General features: G+C 42.9%; 1 protein-coding gene and 1 pseudogene across 2 annotated transcripts in view; one reads left to right on the plus strand and one right to left on the minus strand.

Annotated features, from left to right (window-relative positions):
• LOC310891245 (nuclear pore complex protein Nup153-like) overlaps nucleotides 1-18,328 on the plus strand; it is a 65,465-nt gene extending 47,137 nt beyond the window's left edge. The window contains exons 15-24 of the mRNA XM_083853512.1: nucleotides 63-221; nucleotides 1,225-1,277; nucleotides 3,959-4,085; nucleotides 5,706-6,179; nucleotides 7,421-7,513; nucleotides 9,625-10,514; nucleotides 10,775-11,830; nucleotides 16,346-16,541; nucleotides 17,071-17,116; nucleotides 17,935-18,328. Coding sequence (XP_083709638.1) covers nucleotides 63-100 — 38 coding nt within the window. The 3' untranslated portion in view covers nucleotides 101-221; nucleotides 1,225-1,277; nucleotides 3,959-4,085; ... (5 more) ...; nucleotides 17,071-17,116; nucleotides 17,935-18,328. The remainder of the gene's footprint in view (nucleotides 1-62; nucleotides 222-1,224; nucleotides 1,278-3,958; nucleotides 4,086-5,705; nucleotides 6,180-7,420; nucleotides 7,514-9,624; nucleotides 10,515-10,774; nucleotides 11,831-16,345; nucleotides 16,542-17,070; nucleotides 17,117-17,934) is intronic.
• LOC310891269 (nuclear pore complex protein Nup153-like) overlaps nucleotides 1-25,924 on the minus strand; it is a 270,187-nt pseudogene that overhangs the window by 209,617 nt on the left and 34,646 nt on the right. The window lies entirely within an intron of this gene.

Raw genomic sequence — 25,924 nt, forward strand, 5'->3', positions numbered from 1 at the left:
TAAATATTGGAATTAATTTGGGTGGACGTAAGGATAAATTGATTGCTGTTTCCCTTTCAAAGCTGGAATCCCAGAATGCATTCCAGCCTCCACCTGTTAAGAGACTTGTGACACCAACAGTAAACCGTCAGCCGATGCGTTATACGCGGTATTCTGAACCATCACCGACTTCAACTACTCAGTCCAGCAAAATTTGCCAGAGAGGAGACACAAAGTTCCAAGTGAGTACATTTTTGAGTCCTTATGTGCCTGTTTTTTTTTTCCAGTCTTGGAATGTTTCTCAAACCAATTGTTATCCTATCTTTGCAAAAAGTACTGATAGTATGTTTGAGGCGAGCTTTAAGGCAGTGGGAACCATTGTGAAATAGATTGAGCTTTTATGGATTTAATTCTGTTTTTGGAACACTCAGTGTCTTGTGGTTGTTTTCACGATGTCATGATGTGCTATTGAGTCATCCTGTTGTCAGTGAAAGAATATTAAAAGACAGAAATGTTTTCCTTTTATATTCTCATGTACACAAAGCTGTCACTGATGAAACATGCTCGTGTTCTGTGTAAACTATTCCAGGTGAGCTATGTGCTCCAAGTGAGAGTTCTGACAATGTGCTGAGTTATCGGTTTTGATTGCTTTGGAGTAGATGGAGTCTGATAAATTTTCCATAAAATTAAATGGGCATCTCTTTCTGCGAAAACATCTGTGTTTCCAGTATCAGTCTGAGTGTACAAATGACCACTTGTTAAGTGTATGGGCTTCTTAGGCTGGAAATCAAAGTGGACAGTAATACTGGTTGCTTATTGCTTTTAACTCTTTCAATCTCTGTATTGTTTAGCCAGCACAATCTCCATTTGGTAAAGTCCCTTTTACGGGGTTGGCAAACACAAGTTTTGATGAAAACTCTCCCCCCCACACACAATTTTTGTCATTTTGTTTAAAGTAATTACTTTCTTTGTTAGAGGATTTGACAAATTTGATTTAGTGTTCTATCAGTTTGTCCTCAATGCTGAGTGAAGCAGTGATGCTTACTTTAGCCCCAAAATTTAACTGAACTGTACCCACAATGCTGAATTAGGGAACAACGTTAAGTAGGTGAGGTGTATTCAGTGCTATAAAATTAAAAATAAATAAATAAAATAAAAACCACAAAAAAACACATGAAGTGGTTGTTGGTACTTTGTGTATTCTGTACATATTCAGCTAAGTCTTGAACTAAACTTAACTTGCAGGGGATGAGAGAGAAGACTTTGCCTGCAGAACAGCGAGCAGAACCATCTGAAAGGTATGACATCTATTAATTTAAAACTTACTTGAAGGAAGAAAGAAATCTCCTTTTTCAGTACGGTCTGCACCTGAAAGGTGGTGACAGTTCTCAGTAAAAGGAATGGGAAATCCAATGAAAATTTTGTATTTTGAGGCAGCTGCAAAGTCTGGATTGTGTTTGAAGATCAATATAACTTTGAGAAAATTGTTGTTTTTATGAAAGGAAGGAAGATGAGCAAGAATAAAAGTACTGATACACCACTTTTTATCCCAAGTTTATCTTCTGAGTAGGATACGAAGATGGGAAACGAGGCACGTTATAATGCTGTATCCACAGAAAGGATCTTTGCTATTGGAGGCCTAATTTTTTCCTTCTACAGGAAATATGGCTCATTTTGTAGTTTGACTAAATCTGTAGCGTTACAAATTTTGCTTTGACAGATATTTCATGGTTTATAACTCAGTTTACTTATAACAAAATAATTTGTCCCTCCTAATGTTCCCTAGGGGAAAAGCTATTAGTTTTAGCTATTTAATTGCTTGCAGTTTGAAAGCTCTGTCCTAATGGGATGATTCTTTCTGAAGCATTCTTTAGAAGGTGAAGTAGGGGAAGTGAGTTACAGTTCAGGAGGATGTTTATTGATGTGTTTTTTTCTTTATTTTTTAAGCAAAAACATGGAGGAAGATTTATGATTTATTATTCTTTTTTTTAATACTCCTTTCATGATGAAGTTAATTGTCTGCTTTGAGTTCACATGAAGACCATGTGTTCTTTAGAATCATTTGAGGCCAAATGCTAACTCATCTCTAAAATAAAAAAAATCCAGCAGAATTAATTGAATTTCTTCTTGAGGAGACTGCTTTGTGTTACACTGCTTTCTTGGATTAGGTCAAATGAGTTATCCTCCAGATAATATTGATGGCTTTTCCTTCTGGGCAAATGGTGTTTTGGGTAATAATGCTTGAGTTAAGAGACTTTGCACTCGGTTTTTAGGGGGTCGCTCTTTTCAAAGAACAGTAGCAGGGAATTTTGTTGACTCTATGCTCATCTGCCAAGCAATTCTTATGTGACCATGGGCATTCTTTGGCTTGCAGAAAGAACTCAACACTTTGTTTTGGCATCTAAAAGTTGGACTTCACAACAACCACCTTTTTAGGGGTGGAAGCGACTGGCTTTAAGGTTCTGGTACAGGTGCAATCAGGTGCTGGGTTTTAATTATGTTTTTTTCAAACTGTTCTAAATTGTCTCTGTTAGAACTCCTTTCTACTTCTCCATTTAGGAAGGAGATACAGCAAACTCATACTGCTTTTGATTTCGTTCACAAAGTTTATTGCAGTGCCCTACCTTTTGTTTGTAGAGTAGGTAGTGGTGGTAGTGTTTTTTGTGATGCTGGTCTCTGTTGGGTGCCATGTTCTGGAGCAGGAGCACCACACTGATCTGCTGGCAAGAGTCCCTTTGGACAGTTGAGTTGGAATACTCAGTAAATCTCTGGCCCACCAATGCTATATATCTATGTGTGTGTGTGTGTGTGTATATATTTTAAACCTGAGTCCAATTGTAGATTAGACTTGCTTGAAGGCTGACAATTGTCTTTGCCCCCTTGAAGCTCACAGGTGTTAACAGAAAGAGGAATATGGGCTGTTATGGGCAAGCGATAGTTGTCTGAATGAAGATCTATTTTGATGTAAGACTTTTTTCAGAATTCTAATGGATTGACAGTTCGGATTAGAGAAAAGTCTGAGCATATGCCTTAGGGATCTGTCTTCCTCTATGCAGTTACAGTGCTAAGCAGGCTGTTGTCAAGTATTTGACAAGTTTAGACCAGTTCTCCTCCTCAGTATTGTGGGAGTTTGACCTGGTGTCTTCCAGTGCGATCTAATGCACTTCTGTACTGACTGACTGATTGGCTGCAAGATAAGCTTTGATGTCACGGTTTTTCCAGGCATACTTCATTTTCTTGCCATAGTACTTTTGTTAGAGTTATTCCCTATTCCACTTCTGGTTTGGGTTATTTTTTCCCCATTTGCTCTTGGATTAGGATATCTTTCTGGTTTTGAGCTAGGCTTTTTTAAGTACCAGAAAAACGCCTTTGTATGCCTTACAAAAGGGATCTGTATTCATGTCTGAAAAGACTTCTGGAATGTTGGCATACCCAAACACCTCTGCTGTTCCTGCTGATGGCCACATGAAAGCCAGAGCTGCTTCTGAAGCTTAGGCCATATTACCTTGCCACACAAGTCTAAGGCGTCCCTATTCTATCAGAGCTGTTGGCAGTGTTTCCCATGTGTATGTGTGCATATGTGCACTCTTTCTGTATTTTTGTGAGCTGTTCTTTTATATCCCTGCAAAAGATACACGTGCATCGCAGAATCAGAGAACCAGTCCTATTTAAAGGAAGCACTGGAAAATAACAATCTAAATCAGCTCTTCTATTTCAGGTCTTCTGGCTTAGTCATTGTTCCCGTGTGAACGGTGCACTTATGTATGTCCTTTTCATTGCTGCTGTTAATAAAGTTTTTCCTATTTAGAACATCAAGTATTTACCAGCGTTTAGCAACTTGTGAGACAGCTTTAGTTTTTTTCTGATCAGCAGGTTTCAATTCTAGGACTAATAACAGCTCTAATATCTTGAAAAAAAAATTTGGCTGGTAATTTTTTTTTCTCTTGTTTCCCCCAACTTCTGTACTGTCGTGTGCTAGCAATGTGACCAGCTACAAATTCAGTACTGCTGCGTCCAATGGTCTGTCTTCAGGAGTGAGTAGCGGAGGCGGCAAAATGAGAAGGGAAAGAGGAATACACTATTTATCAAGAGCTGTACAAGAACAGGTAAGTGACTCTTAAATTAATTGCTGTCACTGAGCTTACTGAAGTAACTAGCTAAGTGTGTCAGTTTTATTGCATCATAGTAAATTATAACAATACCGCTTTATTTTTGCATTGTTTTTGTTTTCTTGTGGGTTTCAGAGCAGGCTCCAATTGATTTCCTGTGTTTGAATACCTGAACTTTGCTTATGTAATTTTGAAATTTTTAATTCTCTTACCTTGGAGATTCTTCAAACTATAACATTTCTCGTTAGCAATTGAATGAATGAGTCCTAAGAAGAGAAGTTTTGGTGAAGGTTTGTATAGTTTTTCTACAGGAATGATACTTGAAACGAGTGCCAAGTATAAAAAGAAAAAAAAAGCTTAATTTTTGGTTTCATATTTAAGTCATACAGAAAGATACAGGCCAAGAGTGTGAAAAAGAGTAGTAGAAGAGAGCATTCTGCATGTCTGCTAACGATGACTCAGTTTTTGATACTCACCAAACTCATTGTGAGAGAGTTTTTTTCTCATTTTAATAGGAAAAATCTATTCCATAAAACTATGACCATGAATATTCAGATTATTTTTTCTTTTATTGGATGTTATATAAGCTGCCTGTAAGTTAATTTAAGTATTTATGTTAACATTAAGTATTTAATTAATATTAAGTTAATATTAAGTATTTAAGTTAATTTAAGTTTCAAATCATTAAATGGGACTTCTGGATGATGCAATATAAAGAAATCGTAAACACTGTTGTTTATTCCTGTAACACAAATAAAATAATGGTCCAAATATCAAAGGTTCCATAAACTTTTCAAATCAAAACTGTGAAACAGATGTAAGCTACAGGATGCACTGAATATCAGTAGTACCAACTTACATCCCTGCCTAGTCATTTCTAAGTAGATCATGATAGTACTGTACAAATTTCGGTCAGATTTTCTATGCCATTTAAAACATAACTCATCCAATCTTAGTAATCAAATAAAGTAAGTGGCAGGGATGAAAATTGAAGTTGTTAAGAGGCTCTCTTCTGATTTTTATATTTGCATCCTGATACATGGTATAGACTGTATTTACCAGAACACAATCTTCAGTGCTGCTAGTCTGACTTTCTTTGGTGCTTTTTGTGTTTAGTTTGGTTGTTGAACCTACCTGCTTCTTTAAACATTACCTTTTTCCACGTTCACTGCTGTAGTGACTTTAGAAACTTTGGCAGCTATCCTGCCTAATTTTGCAAGAGGAACACTTTCTCACTTGTCTTGAGAGTGTACTCTTAATTGAAGCCATGCGAGGGTAGTTAGAAAGGATGATGCTTCTCCAGAGCTTTGATGACTAAAGTATAGAAAAGAAAGAAAGAAAATGTGATCTGTGCCTCTCTGTTCTGCACAGGTTTTGAGTTAACTTTCAGTGTTCTTGCTGTACAGTTGTTGAATAGAGTATAATGTGGAAGCAGGCCTGCCATAAATTAAAATGACGTGGTAGACAGAGGTGGGGAGATCGGGATTTCTTCTGGAAACTTGCTTTCTCTTAATTTGTATGGATTTTTGTTCTATTTAATTTTGTTAATAAATTGGGTGGGATGGGGTGAGAAAGTAGTATGTCTTGTATAAGAAAAATTAAAATTTGCAACTTTAGGAAGTGGAGGAACCAGTGCTACCGAACATACCCCTACCCATCAGTGCTGCATCGCTGCCTCAGTTCAATTCTAGTTTCGTTGGTAGTAGCGCTGTCTCAGCGTCACCGAGCGCTGTTTCAACAGCAGCAATGAGCACGGCAACTCCAGCAGCTGCGACGGGCATGGCAAATCCATCAGAGGTGGAGGGCATGACAGATCCATCAGAGGTGGAGGGCATGACAGATCCATCGGAGGTGGAGGACTTGACAGATCTATCAGAGGAGGAGGTGGAGGACATGATATATACAACGGCGACGTCAGGCATAACGTGTTCAACATTGCCCTCAGGCTTGACATATCCAATAATGGCGGCGGGCATGCCATATCTGCTGATGACAAAGGACAAGGCAAAGTCAACAGCGGCAACGACAAGCGTGGCAAATTCAACGGAGGCGGCAGGCATGGCAGATGCAGCAGCGACGGCGGCGGGCAAGGTAAATCTTTATGCTATAAATAATGTTTACAATGAGTATACTGCTTTATTGCGAGTTGACTTTTTCTGTGGTGCTCATGAAACTAACAAATATTAGTTTCTACGCAGCTGAATGAATTGGGGTTGTATGCCAGTTTGGGGAAAAAGGCATAAATGTTTTGATTCTGCTTCTCTCAGTCTTAGAGCCTGCCAACTCCCATTTAACGTGATTGTATAACTGCTTCAAATGCTGTGGAAGTCTGGGGGGGAAGGGGGGTGTGGACTTTATGCCAAGTTATTTATAGTGGTTTTGGCAGGGGTAGAGTTAATTTTCTTCGTAGTAGATGATGCTGTGTTGCAGATTTGTGAGCAAAACAGTGTTGGTAAGGCACTGGTGTTTTAGCTGTTGCTGAGCAGTGCTTACACAGTGACAAGTCCTTTTCTGTGTCTCACGCTGCCCTGCCAGCGAGGAGGTCGGGGATGCACAAGAGGCTGGGAGGGCACTCAGCCAGGACAGCGGAGCCCAGAGGACCGAAGGGATATTCCACACCATTTAGCATCGTGCTCAGCAATAAATGCTGGGGGAAAGAAGGGGAAGGAGTGGGGAGTATGTACAGGGTTATGGCATTTGTCTTTCCAGGTAGCCATTACATGCGATGAGTCATTAATGCTACCTCAAATTTAACAACTTTACTTCTTTATTTCCAGTTCTTTTCCCTGTTCCACTTGGAGGGAGTGAGCGAGTGGCTGTGTGGTGCTTAGTTGCCTGCAATGGTTAAACCACAACTTTATTTAAGTTATTAAATTAGAGGTAACGTGGTCATATAAGCCTCACATAGAATGAGCCTAGGGTGCAATAATTGGCATATTATTGCAATAAAATAAACATTAATCTGTTCCAGAGTACTTGAAATATTTTTTGTACGGTTTGAAGTAGACAGCTGCTTTAACATGTTGAGGTGTTTGCTGAAGTTCTTGGAGTATCATTGGGCTGAGTTTGCCGTTCTTCAGCTTCCTGGCTTGCTTTTCCGTGCATTTAGACCTAAGTAGCATCTCCAGCTTTTCCTCTCAGTTTCTGGAATTTGGTTTTGAAGATATTGTCCTATACCCACTTGGAAACTTCCCTGTGTTTTATTATTACTTTTATCTGCAAAATAACTCAAACATCAGGTTTTTCAACGTCACTGCGGGACTTCTGTTGGGTAGTGAATTCAGGTAGTTGTTGCTCTTAAATATAAACCTTTAATTCTTTTGAAAATACAGATACAACCAGCAAGTACTGTTAGCAGTCCTGAGTTCGCGTTTTCATCTCCAGTTGTGAAATCTACTGAGGCAGAAGTGCTACCTACGTCTTCTGTAAGTAAAATAATAAAGGAGCTTGACTTTTTTTCTTAGGCATTTAGTAGGCTGTTGCAGAACACTAAAGCAGAATCTGCCTTGATGGAGAAAAGTATGTAGGCTTCTGGCTTATAATTTGTCATTCAGCATGCGTGCTACAAATGTGAAGAGCAGCTTTCAGATTTGGTTTTGTGTGTGCATTCGATTGGAGTTCCTGTGGCTTGAGAATCTGAAAAACCTCTCTTGTTCATAGCAGATTGGGTTTACATTTAGTGTTCCCGTTGTAAAATCGGCAGAACTTTCTGGACCCAGTGGTACTCCAGTGACGCCCTTTCTTACCCTAGGTAACTGAAACTTTAGCACTTCAGATCTGAAGTGCTGATTTTCCTTTTTTTCTTTATTAAATCTTCAATCTGTCCTGTCTGCGCATGCTAGCAATTCCAGGCAGTGTTGGACTTCTGCAGTATTTTTCCAGTGACAGATCTGCTTTTATATTTTTTTTTTGTTTTGTTGCTTTTTGTTTTGCTTGTAATCATAAAGCATTGCAAAGTAAGTAGAATTTGTGAAGATTCTTATGTGAGAAGCATGAAAGCTGGAAATTCTTGTTTCTAACAAAAGTGAGTATAATCTGCTCTAACTAGGTCACATTGTGAAAGCTGGTTTTGTTTTCTTTTGTTTCAAAAGACACCACCACCTCAACCAACATCAACACACAGAAAGAGGAGGTCAAAGATTTTGCTGGTGGTCCCTTCACCACTGCCCACGTCTTAAAGGAAGGAAGCGTCTTAGACGTTCTAAAAAATCCTGGAGAGATAATGAACTCCTTTTAAAAAGATGCTGCAAAAAATACGCTAGCATTTTTTATTAAAAAAAAACCAACACACGACTTATGGTTAATAGAGTATCTGCTATAAATATGAATGTAGGAGAGCATTACATTAAGCGCTGCGTTTGTTAGGGTGCATCTGCCCCCTTCTATTCTAAGTGGTGTTTGTTGCTGGAAGTAAAACTGCAAGATGAAAAGCAGATGGGTTGCATCTCCTTTACGTGTTAGGATGTAATTGTAAATGAGGTACTAAGAGAATTAGCCAGATAATCGGTGTTTCATTTTAAGTAAATACAATTTGTGGAATTGAAAAGGAAATGTTTGTAAAGCTCAACACTCCTGTCCCACCTTCAGCCCAGGTGAAGAAAGAATAGGAAAGAGCTTCAGTTCCAAATACATGGCGAAAGCTGCGAATCTTTGGGCCTTAGCTTACAATGGCTCCTGTGGATTAAAATTTAAACTGCAAACAGAAGTGGAGTGTTTTACGTTAAAAACCCTTTTCTGAATTTTGTTTTTAAGCAATTGCAATTGTTTTCAACAGTTTCATAAAGTGTGTTTTTCACATTGTTCAAAGACTTCATTTTTGACTAAAAAAAAACCAACAAACAAACCACAAAACAACTATGTTCAAGGTAGATTTACAAGCAACTTGAGCTGCTGTTTAAGATGCATTTCCTTTAGTCTTTCTGTATTAGTAGCTTGTCTTTTCTGTTAAAATTGCCACCTTTTAAATAAGGAGTTGTCCTGTGTCCGATGCATTTTGAAAAAGATTATAGAAAATTAGACAGTTGTTCAATTGTCTTGAGTTTTTATTATTTAATTAATATTCAGCATCTGTGGGAAAATACCGTACGGATTGCTGCTCCGAGTACAAACTTCTGTACAGTTACTGGAGTAGATTTGAGTCATCTGCTACGGAAGGAGGAGCTTTAGAAATTTGATTCGATTGGGCATCGCGTCTTAATCAAATTGTATTATTTCCATTCCACGTTGGACTGTCAGATTTCAGTCAGCTACTGTCTGTTTGTACTTGTATCGACCAGTGAAAATGTTGATTTAAAGCTTGCTTGGAAACAAAGAGTTAAATGAAGCTTTAACGAAATGTTCTGTTGTGACCCAGTGCAGCAGATGAAATTTCATCCGTTTAGATAAGATTTCTGGGGACTTCCTGTTGCGCTCGGTCTGAATGTCTAGTTGTAACCATTGGCACCTGGGTTGAAATTTTTGCCCTCTAGTAAAGTCACTTAGTTACATGTAGTGAGGTGCTGCGCTAACAGGAAGACTTTTTTTTCTTGCTTCCTAGACTTTGGATTGTTGAAAACACGCTCTTCTACGTCTGCACAACCTACAACAAGCACAGTGGTTTATACTAGGCCTGCAATAACAACTTTTTCTGCAGGTAAAGAGACTTCTAAACAAGCATCGTACTGGCAATCTGATACATGTGACCCTTTTCTGCAAAACAAAGACATAAAGGACAAATGTGTAACTTGTCAAGCTACTAAAGCGTCAACAGTTGAGAGTATGAAACAGACAGTAAGTTCAAGTCAATGCGACACCTCAAAGCCAGCAGCGCCCCCAGCAGGGATGCTGGGCTTTGGAGACAAATTCAAAACAGTACCTGGAACGTGGGATTGTGATACATGTCTTGTCCAAAACAAACCGGAAGCTACAAAATGTATAGCATGTGAGACACCAAAACCTGGAACGGGAGTAATGCCTGCTCTGACATGACCAGTGGTCACAGACAGCTCGGTGACAGTGACATCCTCCTCGAGCAGCACTGACACAACAGCCACTCTGGGCTTTGGAGACAAATTTAAGAAGGCGAAAGGCTCTTGGGACTGTGGAATATGCCTTGTACCAAATAAGACGGAAGATAACAAATGTGTAGCCTGTCAGTCTGAGAAACCAGGTATGGTCCTTTTTTTCCTGTTGTTTCCATCCTAGCCTCTGTGAATCTTGTACAGAATAAAAGTACGTTGCATATATGGAATATTTTAAGCAACACGATTCCCAGGTACGGTTGATGGGTTAGCGGCTGTCTGCAGGATTGGTTTACAGGCACTTCAGAGGTCTCAGCCCAGGTTCCAGCCTGTCGCATAAATTGAACTGATTGTGAAATGTATTAGTACGGAGCTGGATCAATGCAGATACCCCCGGCTTTGCAGCTGGTGAGGGAAGATGGCTGAAGTGGGTGACTTAATTTAAAAACAACATAGTGATTTTTCACTGGCGAAAATGAGAACTCCATAGAAAGAGTTAAAAATGACTGCGTTTTTCTCTTTCAAAAAATAAGTAAAAAAAATTACAGAATGTGTCCAAAATGCCTCTACTCACCGTTTGTATGTAATTGAGGGGAGATGTGAAGCCAGATTTCAAGACAGTGTAGTCTTAACTAGTCTTAAGCTAAAGCAGAGAGATGCCTATGAAGGTCAGTGGTAGGCTTCAAGAAAGCGAGTGACCCGCTGGGTAACTTCTTCAGGGCAGTACTGGGTTGTTTCCCATTGTGTGTGACCGTAATTGATTTTGAGCGTGGTTGTATTGTTTTTAAAATACGATTCTAATTCTAACTTTGACTCTAAATGTCATTTAACATGCCATTACATCGAAAAACACCTGTGCAAATATATCGTGGAAGAAACAAATTAAGATGGACTAGACCGGGCTTTTGTATTCATCCTGTGCGGTAAGACTGAAATTTCCTGAGGTAAGATAATGGATTTCAGACAGAGTTGATTCTCTTGGACTTCCAACCTCTGAGCGGTCAGTCGGCATCTTTGTCTGAGGCTCTTGCCATTGCAAGGAGGAATTTTGGAAATGAGGGGTTTACTGTGACCATGGTGCAGTGAATTGCACGGTTACGTTGCACTTGTCAGGAGGAAGAGCGATGCAAGTAATACTAGGATAAAAGTTTTCTGCGTGTGCTGTGGAAGGGAAGAGCCATTCTTGTCTTTCCGGTTTTGAATTTGAAGCGTTATCTTCTGCTTCTCTCTTAAAAGGCACCTTTTTTTAAAAGGCACCTGTCAGGCCTCTTTATGGAGGTTACACTGTGGTCAACAGCAGCAGAAGCTTGTGTGCTGAACAGAGTTGTGTGTTGTTTGGAAGCTTTGAGTTCCACTCTGGTTTTTTTGTTTGTTTGTTTGTTTCTTTGTGGGTTTTTGGTGGCTTTTATTTTTTTCAGGGGCGGGGGGGGGAGTTGTGGAGTAGTTTTGAACATTTCTGTGGGATTTGACAAATCAGATTTAAAAGTTAATGCTCATTTTATAGTTCATGTTCAAACAGGATGGTTAACTGTCTTGTTTGTCTCACAGAGGGTCCAACACCTGTGACCAGTAGCAGTGCATCTGCATTTTCTGCTCCTTCTGGAGAATTTCTGGATTTAGACAAATTCAAGAAGCCTGAAGGAAGCTGGGATTGGGAGACCTGCTTGGTTCAAAACAAAGCAGAGGCCACGAAGTGTGTAGCCTGTGAAAGTGCAAAGCCAAGCACCAAAGCAGAGCTCAAAGGTAATCCTTAATGATTAAAACGAGGATGCATATTCTGTGATTTATTTTTTGGTTTGCTCTGATTTTTTTTATTTTCTTACCTGTTAAGCACAATTATTTTTTCCTTTGAGGTGTGGCAAAATTATTCGTTTTTCCTGTAGGAATATTGCCTAGATAACTTCTGTTTCCACACTTTTCCCCAAGAATAAGTTTATCCTTTTTAGAGAAAAGCTTTCATTAATGACGTGCTTGTTCTTTACATGCCCTACACGTTGTTCATTTGGAGTTCAGACTAAAAACATGATCTTTCAAAGAAGTTCGTATACTTTTTAAAGCCAGGTGGTGGGCAGAAAACACAATTGTGAAAAGTTTTATGTAGAGAGGAAGCATGGGGTTTTCTTGTTTGTTTTACTGTTTGGTGGGTTGTTTTTTAAACAGTTTTGACTGGAAAGATCAGGACTAGAATGTAGTTCAAACCTTCATGTACTTCAGGTAAACAGAATATCTTTTGTCTTCACTTGTGCGCTTATGTCCATCAAGTAAGACCTCTGAAACCATACTAGAAAAAATCTGCGGGATTTGATATGTTCATGTACTAGAGCTTTAGAAAAAGTTTAATTCCTATATGCAGCATGTCTTCTGTCCTGGTTATTGATACGTACGCAATTAGTAGCAATCCCTTTTTTGATCTCAACACTAGGTTTAGACAAAAAATTGCGACACCTTAAGGAACCTGTCCTGCATCTCATACAAGCACAGAAGTTGCAGTGTCTCAATGCTAGCAGTACAGTTGGTGGTAAAATCTTTAGTAGGGTGAAATAGAGGCCTCACACTTTTCAGAGAAAAAAAGAGATGAGAGAGAGTATCTTATTCCCACGTACTTGCAACTATGCTGCAGAGTGTACTGCTGTTACTCTAGTGCTACAAAGGTCCAAAAATCACTGAACAGTTATTAGCCAGTTTTGTATTCCTTTAATTTGTTGAAAGACTGCAGTAGAGGATTGAAGTTTTTATTGAGGATCACTGTGTGGAAAAATTCTGATTGTTAAATGTCATTTGTATGACTTAAGAACCGCGTTTTGGAGTACAGAATTCAGTATTAATTCCAGAAGGGGTAAGGGAAAGGACATTAGCTAGTAATCCCGAACAAAAGCAGTGTATAGAGCTATACTGATTTTAATCGCAGTATTCTTACAGTTGGTCTGTTACTGAACAGATATGTTTTGGGGAGATATGGTGGCCAGGGAGGCGTGTGTGTTTGTGTGCTTCCTCTTCTAGTTAAGGTTCTGGGGTTTGGTTTAGTCAGGAAAATTCGATGAGGCACCTTGTGTAAAAGGAAATGTTAACCAGCATTTTTCAACACGGTGTAGTCCCTTAAAAGTGTCATAGATGAAAAGAGGCCATAAACGCTGGGGGAAAAAGTTAGTGGGAAACTGAGAGCAGGATCACATTCAGTAGTGAGAGAGCAGCAGCCTAGGGAAAGCTGATGAATGACTGTAACAGATAGTTCTATTTTAAGTGTAAAACAACACTCAGTACTTTATAATGGTGGTCTTACCAGAGGGTTCTTCTCCATGGCTCCTAAAAGCACGTCTTGAAGGCATTCGAGTGCAGTGAACTTAAGCTGTAAGAGTTGGGCTGGTAAGCTTGGCCTGATTTGAAGCTGTAGGCACGGGGCTATAATTTCTGAACAGGCTACAAAAGAAACTGTACCACTGTGCTTTTCAGTGCTCCGTTTAGCAAAGCCATCAAATTGTTGCAGGCAATTGATGTTGTTCTTCTAAGAGCACCTGAAAGATATTTTTGTTTGAAGAGTTCAGAGGTACCGGTTAATACTGGTTCAGATAATTACAGCCAGCTCTTGGTGTTTGTGACCAATAAAGTTTGTGGCTCCAAAAGGAGTGGGTTAGTGCTAACTGATTAACTGCTGTATATGCAGAAATATGGAATCTGATTACTTACGCAGAGAGCACTTAAAATGTATTGTTTTGCTGGCTCTCAGTGAGTTGCATCTTAATGCTACCAAGGAATAAGCTTTTTGCTCCTGGCCCAAGTTTTTTAATTCGGTGAAAGCCTTTTCTGTGCACGTGCACATGCCAGAGAGGTTGCTTAAGTAATAGAAGCTATAGTAGCTGCTATCTTCTGTTTTTTGTAGAAGACAGAAACTGAATTCGTTAGCTTTGTAACTGTTACGCATACCAGAATTGGTTTTCTCCCTTTTGAAAATAGTAGAGGGTATGCCTATGTCAGATTTGGTGAGCAAGGTGATCAGATGAGGGCACTGCAAGACTGCCAGAACGCACCAGGTCTGGGGGGAAAAGGAATCCGGCTGAGCATAGGAATTTCTAAAAGGTAACCAAGGAGTTGTGCATTGATACAGTTATTCTAAATAATCGGATTCTTGTAGCTCTGCCTTTGGAAAGTCTGTGGCCCTTGCTGTAGTGGCTGTACACAGGATGCAGTCTACAAAACCAGAAATGCAGAAGTCCTATGTTTTGACTCCCTGGATTCATCAACCTGCTTCAGGATGGCTGGGGGAATCCAACTGTTAAGTCTAGCCAGACAGCGCAACTTGGGCTTAGCTGCCATTGTAACCAGCCTTGTTTCTCAACAGTAGCAAAGCTGAATGCATTGGAAAATATTTTCAGGTTTGGGCCTGCATAAGGTAGAAGGGACAAGAAGTGGTTTTATATGCTAGGGAGTTCTTGTTCTTAGAGCTTTCCCTCTAGTTTGAGAGAAGCACATAACTAGTTTTACAGTGGGTTGACAGGAAAGAAGTGGGGGGGAAAAATGGGAACGCAGGGAGAAAGCCAAAGGCGTTATTACTAGAACAGGTTTAGAATGCTATTCTTTGCTTTTCATGAGCTTAGGGCAATGGGGAGTTTAAAGCTTAGCACTTCCTGAGAGGGTTTCTTACTCTACCGGCTCAGTTCTATCACTTATTTAAGGCAATTCAGGTCTCTGAACGGTTAAAGAATTGATACCAAATTTGATGAACTCTGATCCAGGATACTGACAAAACAGGACTTCATATAAACAATTTCAGTATGTTCATGAGGTTAGCTTGTGTGTTCTGTTAAATAGTAAAAAATGACACTTCTGTTTCTGTTTACCTAGCATAATTCTGCAAATGTTGCCTCCTTCTGCTTTAGAATGGAAATGCTCTTCTCCAAGAGAGCACTGTCCAAACTTCTTTGCCAAAATTTTTTGATTAAATTAATATTGTTTTATTTTGAAAACAAGAATAAGCCACAAACATGTTTTCTTGCTTCGGCTATCCAGAAGAACGTCAACAGTATTTTCAGATTTTCCTTCCCTACACAACTGTATGTAGGAAGAGTGCAGTTGGAAGCAGAAGACCTAAGATGATGTATCTTCTGTTTGTTTACTACTGTAACAAGACAATGGATTACCTCTTTATTAGAACTTGTGTAGCTTTGCAGTATTGAAACAAATGTAGGTATTAAAATACACATCAGTAATACGTTTCTGAATGGCTGAGTACCGTGCTCTCTTAGCATTGAAATACCCAGCCATTGGATTAGTTTGTCCCTCATGTTTGCTGAGTTTGGAAGCTATTTCAGAATGCCTTCAGCTTGTATTCTTCCCCAAAAGCATAGAACTCACTTCTCTGCATCCCCAATTCAAGTGAGAGAAACTGGGCACTGCAAACACAGGAGGTCTGCCTGTACAGAATCAGTGAAGACAAGTCTAAACAGCGGATTTTTTTGAATATGCAGCTGGGTTATCTGAATGTTCTTTATGCAGTGTACCTCAGTTTTAGTACAGATAGCACTTGTCTTGGTTCTTGTCATTAGTCTGAAGCTGCCCCTGAGAAAATCTTGAAAGGGAAAGTAGTGAAAGCTAATCAGCTGGCCCTTTCTTCTTAAGAACCAGCGTATTTTGTAATTCTCCCACTAATAATAAGGCGTCACGCTGGAGAATCGCGATTGTGTTGTTAAGCAAGACTGACTTCACCTGAGCGGTATAGTTGGCAGCTGTTGAATGTTTAATGGACTTTAAACAAACAAAAAAACTGAGCAGGTGGAGGTAGACATGGCAAACTGACAGGCGGTGTCAGATGCTTCTTTGAAATGGATAATCTGACTCCATTCACTTCTTTCTGGAAATAAGATCTAGTAATTAACCAAACAAAAGATAGAAGGGTTAAGACTGCATCTTTAAAGCAGCTGTGCTTGATAAATGTCTCTGGTCTTAAATCAATCTTTAGCAAAGCACAGAGACTTAGCAGCAGCTTGCTTATGCCAACGCTAAAAATACTTGATGTGTACAGGTAACCATGTCAAGGCTCTGGAGTTAATCCATGAGAACAATTCCTTCTGGTATTGGCAAAGGTGAGGATGCTTGCTTCTATAGAAATGAGGTTTTGAGCTGTGACTTAAGCTGTCACTTAGGTGACTGTTTAGGAAAGCTTCCTTTTAAGCTTTGAAGTATGTAAGCTGACAAATTGTTTAAGTTCAGAACTGGGTTTACAGTCTCTTGTTCTCTGACTGTATGCAACTTCTCATGTTTCAGACTGAAAGCAGAATTGCAGCGGTACCAGTCATACAACTATAATGATTATTGCCAAGATTACCAGAACTACCACTCGCAGAGGAGTTACGATGCTTACGCTGACTACAACTACAGCTCCTATGCTCCCTATGACAGCATGCAAGCTGTTGGAGACTGCTCTTTAGGAGATTCTTTAATGGCTCCAGCTGTTTTTGAGGTAAAGATAGTGCACGCTTGCTGTAAAGAAAATATTTCACAGATAATACGTTGTACAGATTTGTGTGAATCAGCAAAAAGAATCCGAAGTTGAAAACATGCTTTCTGCTTAGTGTGAAGTTAAAAGAGCAGATTCCATTCAGAGGTGTTTGTATTTAAGTGCTTAAATAGTAAATCCATAGAATTAGTGATTTATACACCATTATTTGTTCACGCATACCAAAGAATGGTTTTGACAGCATAATTGCGTACGCTTCTTCTGTTCCTGTTCTTCTGATTTGCTTTGCTTAAAGCAAATTAAACAGTTGTTGTAAGTGGTCTTATGTAAGTGGTCAATTTATTAGTTGTGACCTCCGGAGGTCCCTTCCAACCTGTACTGCAATATTGGCTTTCTTCTAAAAATAAATAGATAAAATGCCATCTATCCTTGTAGTTGTAGGAAGAAGGAATGGGTTGAGACTGCAGCACTTTGAATCTGTGATGCTTTCTGAAATGAGTTATGATTAAACTTAGCCTTTTCTGTCTTTCAGGAATCTTCAGTTATGACTGCAATCGGTGATGACCTAATTACTGACGGTAATAAGGGTTCTATCATTGTCACTTGAGTTTAGCCATCCTTGTGCCTTTTAACAATACAAGCCAACCTCTACTGGATGAAGAACATCTTGAAAATTCAGCTGAGGTCAAACCTCTGTGGGGTTGATCTGCAATCAGCTGGGGTTTTAAAGCTGATACAGCATACACTGACCGCATCAAGTAAAACGGGACACTGTCAATGCTTCGCAGCAGGTTTCTTGTACCTGTGCCTTCATTCCCATTTGAAAATGGTCTAATACAGAATTTTGTTCTTTGTATTGGTTCCGCTAAACAGATTTTATATTAGAAACTCAGTAATATGCAAAAGCTTTGTTCTCCACCCTGAGGTAAAAGCTTATGTTGCAGATTCCAAAAGGAGGATTCAGCTTGCACTTACAAATACGGTACAAAACATATTTGTGTCCTGGAAGGTTTGCAAAGTTCCTCACGTGGAGGCATTTTGTGTTAGTGTTTAGAAACTATCCTATGTAACGTGTATTGCCGTAGAAGTGAATTAAATGACTCTTGGGAGGGTTTCATGGCTGATTATCCGTAAACGTTATCTTTACTATCTTAAACATTGTCTTTGTCTTTATCTTGAAAGACAGTTCTAGTCCCAGCCTTCTAATATACAAATTCCCAAAAGTTGGAGTTGTGAGGCTCAAAATTTTAGAGGACTAAATACCTCACTAAAATTAGTAGATCTAATAGCTTATTACACTTAGCTTAAAATACATTTTATTAGCCATTTCACGTGAAGTTTTTTTGTGCGCATGCCTCAGATTTGATACTTGGACTTACCAGGCTTTTATTTTCAGATCCACAGCTCTACTTGGATGTTGATGAAATGAACAGACAATTCACGGAGACAAGCGAAGAACTCTACGATTCACTCATGAATTGTCACTGGCAACCTCTGGATACGGTCACTTCTGAAATCCCCTCTGCTATTTAAGTGTCTTCTAGAGCATGACCGTTAGGACCAAAGTGCTAAAACTACATTTCTTCTACATTATTCTAGCTCATAAGTTTTAAAGCACAATGATAGGTTGGGTTTTTTTTGCTATGCTTTTGACAGTTTCTGTAATCTTTTTGTTCATCACTCCCTTCTTGGAGCATCATGAAGTCATGTAAATATTCGAGAAATGTAAAGAGGTAAATGGGGTCTAAAGATAGACTTGCCTGTGTAAATAAAAAATTTGTTTCTGCAAACCTGCCAGCAAGGGATTTTACTTGTACCTGTGTGCAGCACGTTCTCTTCCGGCTTATGGAATTTAACAAGGTAGTAAGGGTATTTCATCTGTCTTTATTTTTATATGGGCATTAGGACACAAGCAAAATCTAGCTTTCCCTTGTTTTCCTGGTTCCTTAGGTAAGCGACAAGCCAAGCCTTTCATGTGCTTGCTTAGACTGGAAGTATGTATGGGAGACACTCACAGGCCTTGCTATGGAAACACCTGTGCCCACTTTTTCCTGCAGGCTGCTGGCTCTAACTGTACTACTGATACATGCTAGGTCAGCTAAAATCGGCTTATAAATAGGGTATGTTAAGCATATGGAAGTGTAGACTTCAACTGCCATAGCTACAAACATCCCGTGGAATGAGGATGATGTCTGCTGGCACTCTCTGCATCAGCATTCAGTTTTCCCTTGCCCTTCTTACTGTTAGACTTCTCAGCTGACGCTTTACAGCGAAGAAATTGCTACAACATAATCCGTGTTCTTAAACCTAAAAAAAAAAAATCTTGGAGAAAACAACTTGCTGGTTTTCCCTCCTTGCTGGCAAGGAGAAAAATAGTCCACCAGGAACAACAAAAAAATCCTAGTAACAGCTCCTTAAGTTATACCCTCTGCTACCCTCTCTGATTGCTCTGGTCTTCCTTCATTCGTGGTAATGAAGTTTTAAAGCTCTGGTAGAAGGATGACAGTACTCAAGTCAAAGGAGATGAGAGCAATGAGGAAAGCTTTGCTTTAAGCTAGAGCAGTCTTGCGAGTTGCTGCCTTTATGCTGTTCTTATCTTGAAGGGTACAGAGTCTTTTCCAGTCATAGGGACTCCATAACCCTATGAATATGGAGAAATAGTTGCTAATTAACAGTGTGTATAATAAGTAAGTGAGGCTGGAAACAAAAGAATATTCCTCCAAGAAAAAAAAGGAAGCAGAAATTACTGTACTTAATAGCTGGGGAAGCTGTTAAAGCTAGTTGACACAGTTCTGGTACTGCCGTGTGTGTTTTGGGGGCAACATAAACCATAATTGCTGTGATGGCAGGTAAGAATCCAATTCTTTTTTATGGCTTAGTGTAGTCAGTGAAAGCAGTGGTCCTAAGCTGCATGCTGTTCTTAAATGTAATGCAAATTCTCTTTTGTGACTCCTCAGTACTTCCAGGTTGCTTGTAGCTGATCACCAGCAACTGCTTCTGTTAGCTATTAGCTGTTGGGTTTTTGCTAGGAATACTTTCAGTCCTGAATTGAAATGATGACATCCTGAAACAGAAGAGGCTCTTGGAGTATTGTAGGAAGCACATTCTTCCTGGTTCTAGTGCAGGTGTAGACGTAGGAGGAGACAGAAGGCAAAGAACCTCACATAGGTGGAGGGGGTGAGGTGGCATCACAGTTAGAGCTGTTGCAGTTAACTCTTCCCAAAGCATGAAAGCAACGTGGCTGGGAACAGGGATTTGTTGGGTTGCTTCTTTGTGTGAGCCAGGGAGTCTTTTGAGGGGCAGATTAATAAGAATATGACACAAGGTAGAGGTGCAATAGATGAAGCAAAGAATCTGGGTGGGAAAAGGGTTGCTTGTACGTGTCTATGGAATTGTTTCAGGGGACTGAGCTGGGGCAAATTCAAGATAATAGATGCAGCCTCCTTGAATTTGGATGGCAGTGCTGAAGCTTCAAAACCTTACAAGGTTTGATGCCACTTCAATTGTAGTGCATAGCTGTGGTACTTGAGCTCAGAAGTGCAAACTGCACAGGATTTTTTTATCTATTTTCTTCAACGTGAGCAGCAAAACATCTTCCAGGAATGTGCCTGGGTGCTACGCTGCTTTGACACGGCTTGCTTTGCATCACCAAACACAGTAGTTAGGTTGCATCGAGTACTTTGTGGAAACATTCATTGTGTTGTCACCCAGAAATGGGATGCTACAGATGTGTGTTGGCCCGGCAGTATCAGTGCTGGTTTTTGGCCTTTGAGAGGTTGGTCCATAACATGTGACCTGTGTAACGAGAGGCCCACATAGATTGGTGACTTCATTAAGTCTGATACTGTGGTGGTGTGTGACCCAAGGCCCTGAACGTCAGAAAATCAGGCTGTGGCCACCTATTTTATGCAGACTTTGCCTATTAACAAGGTCTCTACACTGTACGTTAGAGACGTGCGCCTCCTTTTCCGGACTAGATAGCGAAAATACCAGTTTTGTAGTTCAGTGAATGAGATTGGTTGGGCTGTTTGTTCTCCAGAGCTGAAAAATGTTGGGAGTGTATTCTCTTGGAGTCCACAGAAATGAAAATGATGAGAGGAAGAGAACGTTGGTTGCAGCCCGCGTGCTGCTGTTATAAAGGAGTTCTCTGATGTCTTTTTCCCTCTGCTGAGACTTATCAGCCTATCGTCCTTTCCTGTTAGGAGCGCATACCTGGCTTGGGATGGTGTGCGCAGGGCAGATTCTTTACCGTAAGAGCGCAGTGAATGCCAGACTTCTTCCTGTACTGCCGTGTTAACCGTGAGTCACAAATTCAGGAAGCAGTGATTGCATCGGAACTGCTAGAATGCTTTGCGGAGTCTTTTTACTGGGTAAACTTCACAGCTGCAGTTACAACTTCCAGCCTGTGTTAGCTGAACACATCGTACTGGTGCCCGCCATCAGTTTGACAAAGATGGGATTGCAGTAGGGACTTGCTTTTTTCCTTCTTTTTAATTAAACAAGTCTTTGAAGCAACTTTTCCAACACCGCCATACTTCACTTCTTCCAGTTATTTTCTGTTTTACTTAGCTGAAATGTTTTTTTTTCTTCCAAGCTTGAGGAAGTTTTCTACAAGAATGTCCCGTAATGATTTCATAAACTCTTTTCGTTGTACCTAGCTGCAACAGAGAATGCTTTTATTCAAAAACCTGCTGGTTTTCTTTTCCAAGAAGTAGTGGGGTTTTTCCTATCTCTTCACTGATGGGAAAGGCTGTAGGACAGTAGCTTGAGGGGCTACTAATGCTGTCATCAGTGAGCCGGGAAAAGGCAGGAGTCCGAAACGGGTAAAAAGTACTTAAAAGGATACCAAAAGAGTAAACGGTACTTAAGCCGTGGATGTTTCTTTTTGCAGGGATGCTCTGGACCAACCGCTTCTTTCTAGCGCTACCTCAAAGTAACTTGCAGATAGAACTCACAGGGAAGGTTGATCAAATGGTGATGATCGCTGTCATTCTGCTGGACACGCAGATACTTGCCTTTCGTTTTGGCTCATTTTTAATACCAATTAACTTCAGTGCCTCGCGTTAATAGACACCGTTTGACTGCATCGGCAAATGTTTCTGAGTCGTGAGTGTCGTTAAAGGCCTGTCACCTGTTGTGGTTTAACCCGGCTGGCAGCTAAACACCACACAGCCGTTCGCTCACCCTCCCCCCTCCCTCTCTGGGATGGGGGAGAGAAACGGGAAAGTGAAGCCGGTGAGTTGAGATAAAGACAGTTTATTAAGACAGGAATATAATAATAACAATAATAGTAATAATAGTGATAATGGTAATAGTATTAATAATAATAATGTGTAAGAAAACAAGTGATGCACAATGCAATTGCTCACCACCCGCTGACCGATGCCCAGCCTATCCCCTAGCAGCCGGCCCCCCACCCCAGCCAGCCACCCCTATGTATTGTTTAGCATGACGCCAGATGGTATGGAATACCCCTTTGGCCAGTTTGGGTCAGCTGTCCTGGGTCTGTCCCCTCCCAGCTCCTGCTGCACCCCCAGCCTGCTCGCTGGCAGGACAGAGCGAGAAGCCGAAAAGTCCTTGGCCTGGTGTAAACACTGCTCTGCAACAATTAAAACATCAGCATGTTATCAGCGCTCTTCTCATCCTAATCCAAAACATAGCACCCTACCAGCTACTATGAGGGAAAATTAACTCTGTCCTAACTGGAACCAGGACAAACTGCTTCAGCACTTTTGATCTTTTACAAACTCAGCTAAATTATTTAAGTTCTACTTTGGGCACCGTGTTCCTTCATCAGCCAGGATTTTGTGGATAGAGTTGAGTCTTCTTATCACGCGAGGCCAATAAAACAACTGAGTAATTTAAACCTTTGTGGCTGCTCCCACCCCCAACACTTTCCCATTCCCATGACGACTTCTCATCCCCCAAATGACTTCTCACCCCCAGGTCTCACTCGGGGACCCACCACCCGCAGCCGCTCCCCATCAGGAGCAGACATCCCCAAACCAATTGGCGACGCGGGCAGCGGCAGAGGGCTGCGTTCAGCCCCCACCCCCCCACCCCCCCCCGCTGACCGATGCAGGAAATAAGTGCAGGCAGAGGCTTTGCAGGGTGGAACAGTTTGTAATTTATTCCCGGGGTAATTAATTGTGGCTGCCACCCCCAGCCCGTCCCCAGGTGAGGCCCGGCCGCCTGCTCAGGCGGGGGGCCCGGCCTGCCGGCCCGTGCGGTCTCCGGCCCCCGGCTCCTCCTGCCTGACCCTATGCAGCCAGGACGTGTCCCCGACGTCGTCGTCCTGCTGGGACCTTGGCAGTCTGCGCCCCACCTGCCCCGCGTGCCAGGAGAAGCTCCTGACGAGCTCTCCTGCCATGGAGGGGCTGCGCTCCCTGCGCCGGGGCGAGACGCTGCGGGAGCGGTAGCTGGAGGGGCTCGTCTGGCGCTGCTGCTGCTGCTGCCGCTGCCCCAGCCGTGCGTTGCGCTGGAACCTCCTGCGTGGTCGTCGGGCCAGGCGCACGATGCCAATGATGTGCCCGCGGCACAGCGGGCAGGTGTCTCTTTCGGCAGCCCAGACGTGGACACACTCCAGGCAGAAGATGTGCCTGCAGGGGTCGATGCGAGCCGCGCTGGACATGCGCTCCAAACAGATGGGGCACGTCTCCTCCTCGGGGGCCTCCTCTGGCTGCCGCCGTGGCCGCCAGCTCATGATGCCTGTGGCCGCCGCAACGTGGAGCTGGTTTTCGTCTGGGGGAGGCTGCCCTGGTGCCAGGCACTTAGCAGCAGCCTGGGGTCTTCAGCACCCCCCCGGGTCGCCGGCAGGACCTCGATGCCTTGCGTGTCGCTGTCTGGATCTCGACGCTTGGCGTGACACCAGCAGGACTACTGCAGATAGGAGCAGGAAGAAAACATTGCAGCAGCAAAGAGACATCAGCTTTCTAGGTTCAACCAATTGTCTAGAGTACTGTAGCGGTAACTGTTCTGTGTATGGATTGCAGACATTGCCGTTAGAATGGCAAATCTGCTTGTGGTAGGTTATACATGGCAAGACTGCGCTTAGGACAGATGAGGCAGATAGATGTCTATAGATTTGAGAACATTACCGAAGGACCTCGATGGCTCGGGTGCAACAGCAATGGCTTCGCGTGTGCCTCTCGGCACACCTCCGCCTCTCTCTTTCCTTCCAGCCTTAGGACCTCGAGCTTTCGATACCGCCAGCTGGACTGGCCGCAGGCGCGCCGCTCAGGGCATTTATAGCCAGCCACCTCTTGTGAGGCAATAGGGTGACATCACCAGGGTCTCGGGGTGCCCCTGTTGGCAGCACTGACAGAGATCACCTGACTGTTGCGAGAAAATGCTGATGTGAGATGGCTGCTCCATGCTGACAGAAGCCAAGCAAGGAGAGCGGTATTAGGCTAATTAAGAAAAGCCATCTCGGAAGAGACCGAACCCAAGAGTGGGCCAAGGAGTGGGCCCTAAGGTATCAAGAATAAAGTGTCACTTCAAATACGTTCAAATACGTGAGACTCCCATCAAGTCAGTGCTTGATGGGCACCCCGAGACCCTGGTGATGTCACCCTATTGCCTCACAAGAGGTGGCTGGCTATAAATGCCCTGAGCGGCGCGCCTGCGGCCAGTCCAGCTGGCGGTATCGAAAGCTCGAGGTCCTAAGGCTGGAAGGAAAGAGAGAGGCGGAGGTGTGCCGAGAGGCACACGCGAAGCCATTGCTGTTGCACCCGAGCCATCGAGGTCCTTCGGTAATGTTCTCAAATCTATAGACATCTATCTGCCTCATCTGTCCTAAGCGCGGTCTTGCCATGTATAACCTACCACAAGCAGATTTGCCATTCTAACGGCAATGTCTGCAATCCATACACAGAACAGTTACCGCTACAGTACTCTAGACAATTGGTTGAACCTAGAAAGCTGATGTCTCTTTGCTGCTGCAATGTTTTCTTCCTGCTCCTATCTGCAGTAGTCCTGCTGGTGTCACGCCAAGCGTCGAGATCCAGACAGCGACACGCAAGGCATCGAGGTCCTGCCGGCGACCCGGGGGGTGCTGAAGACCCCAGGCTGCTGCTAAGTGCCTGGCACCAGGGCAGCCTCCCCCAGACGAAAACCAGCTCCACGTTGCGGCGGCCACAGGCATCATGAGCTGGCGGCCACGGCGGCAGCCAGAGGAGGCCCCCGAGGAGGAGACGTGCCCCATCTGTTTGGAGCGCATGTCCAGCGCGGCTCGCATCGACCCCTGCAGGCACATCTTCTGCCTGGAGTGTGTCCACGTCTGGGCTGCCGAAAGAGACACCTGCCCGCTGTGCCGCGGGCACATCATTGGCATCGTGCGCCTGGCCCGACGACCACGCAGGAGGTTCCAGCGCAACGCACGGCTGGGGCAGCGGCAGCAGCAGCAGCAGCGCCAGACGAGCCCCTCCAGCTACCGCTCCCGCAGCGTCTCGCCCCGGCGCAGGGAGCGCAGCCCCTCCATGGCAGGAGAGCTCGTCAGGAGCTTCTCCTGGCACGCGGGGCAGGTGGGGCGCAGACTGCCAAGGTCCCAGCAGGACGACGACGTCGGGGACACGTCCTGGCTGCATAGGGTCAGGCAGGAGGAGCCGGGGGCCGGAGACCGCACGGGCCGGCAGGCCGGGCCCCCCGCCTGAGCAGGCGGCCGGGCCTCACCTGGGGACGGGCTGGGGGTGGCAGCCACAATTAATTACCCCGGGAATAAATTACAAACTGTTCCACCCTGCAAAGCCTCTGCCTGCACTTATTTCCTGCATCGGTCAGCGGGGGGGGGTGGGGGGGTGGGGGCTGAACGCAGCCCTCTGCCGCTGCCCGCGTCGCCAATTGGTTTGGGGATGTCTGCTCCTGATGGGGAGCGGCTGCGGGTGGTGGGTCCCCGAGTGAGACCTGGGGGTGAGAAGTCATTTGGGGGATGAGAAGTCGTCATGGGAATGGGAAAGTGTTGGGGGTGGGAGCAGCCACAAAGGTTTAAATTACTCAGTTGTTTTATTGGCCTCGCGTGATAAGAAGACTCAACTCTATCCACAAAATCCTGGCTGATGAAGGAACACGGTGCCCAAAGTAGAACTTAAATAATTTAGCTGAGTTTGTAAAAGATCAAAAGTGCTGAAGCAGTTTGTCCTGGTTCCAGTTAGGACAGAGTTAATTTTCCCTCATAGTAGCTGGTAGGGTGCTATGTTTTGGATTAGGATGAGAAGAGCGCTGATAACATGCTGATGTTTTAATTGTTGCAGAGCAGTGTTTACACCAGGCCAAGGACTTTTCGGCTTCTCGCTCTGTCCTGCCAGCGAGCAGGCTGGGGGTGCAGCAGGAGCTGGGAGGGGACAGACCCAGGACAGCTGACCCAAACTGGCCAAAGGGGTATTCCATAC

This window comes from Anser anser (genome assembly GCF_964211835.1).
Source record: "Anser anser genome assembly, contig: HAP1_SCAFFOLD_60, whole genome shotgun sequence".
Taxonomy (NCBI): domain Eukaryota; kingdom Metazoa; phylum Chordata; class Aves; order Anseriformes; family Anatidae; genus Anser; species Anser anser.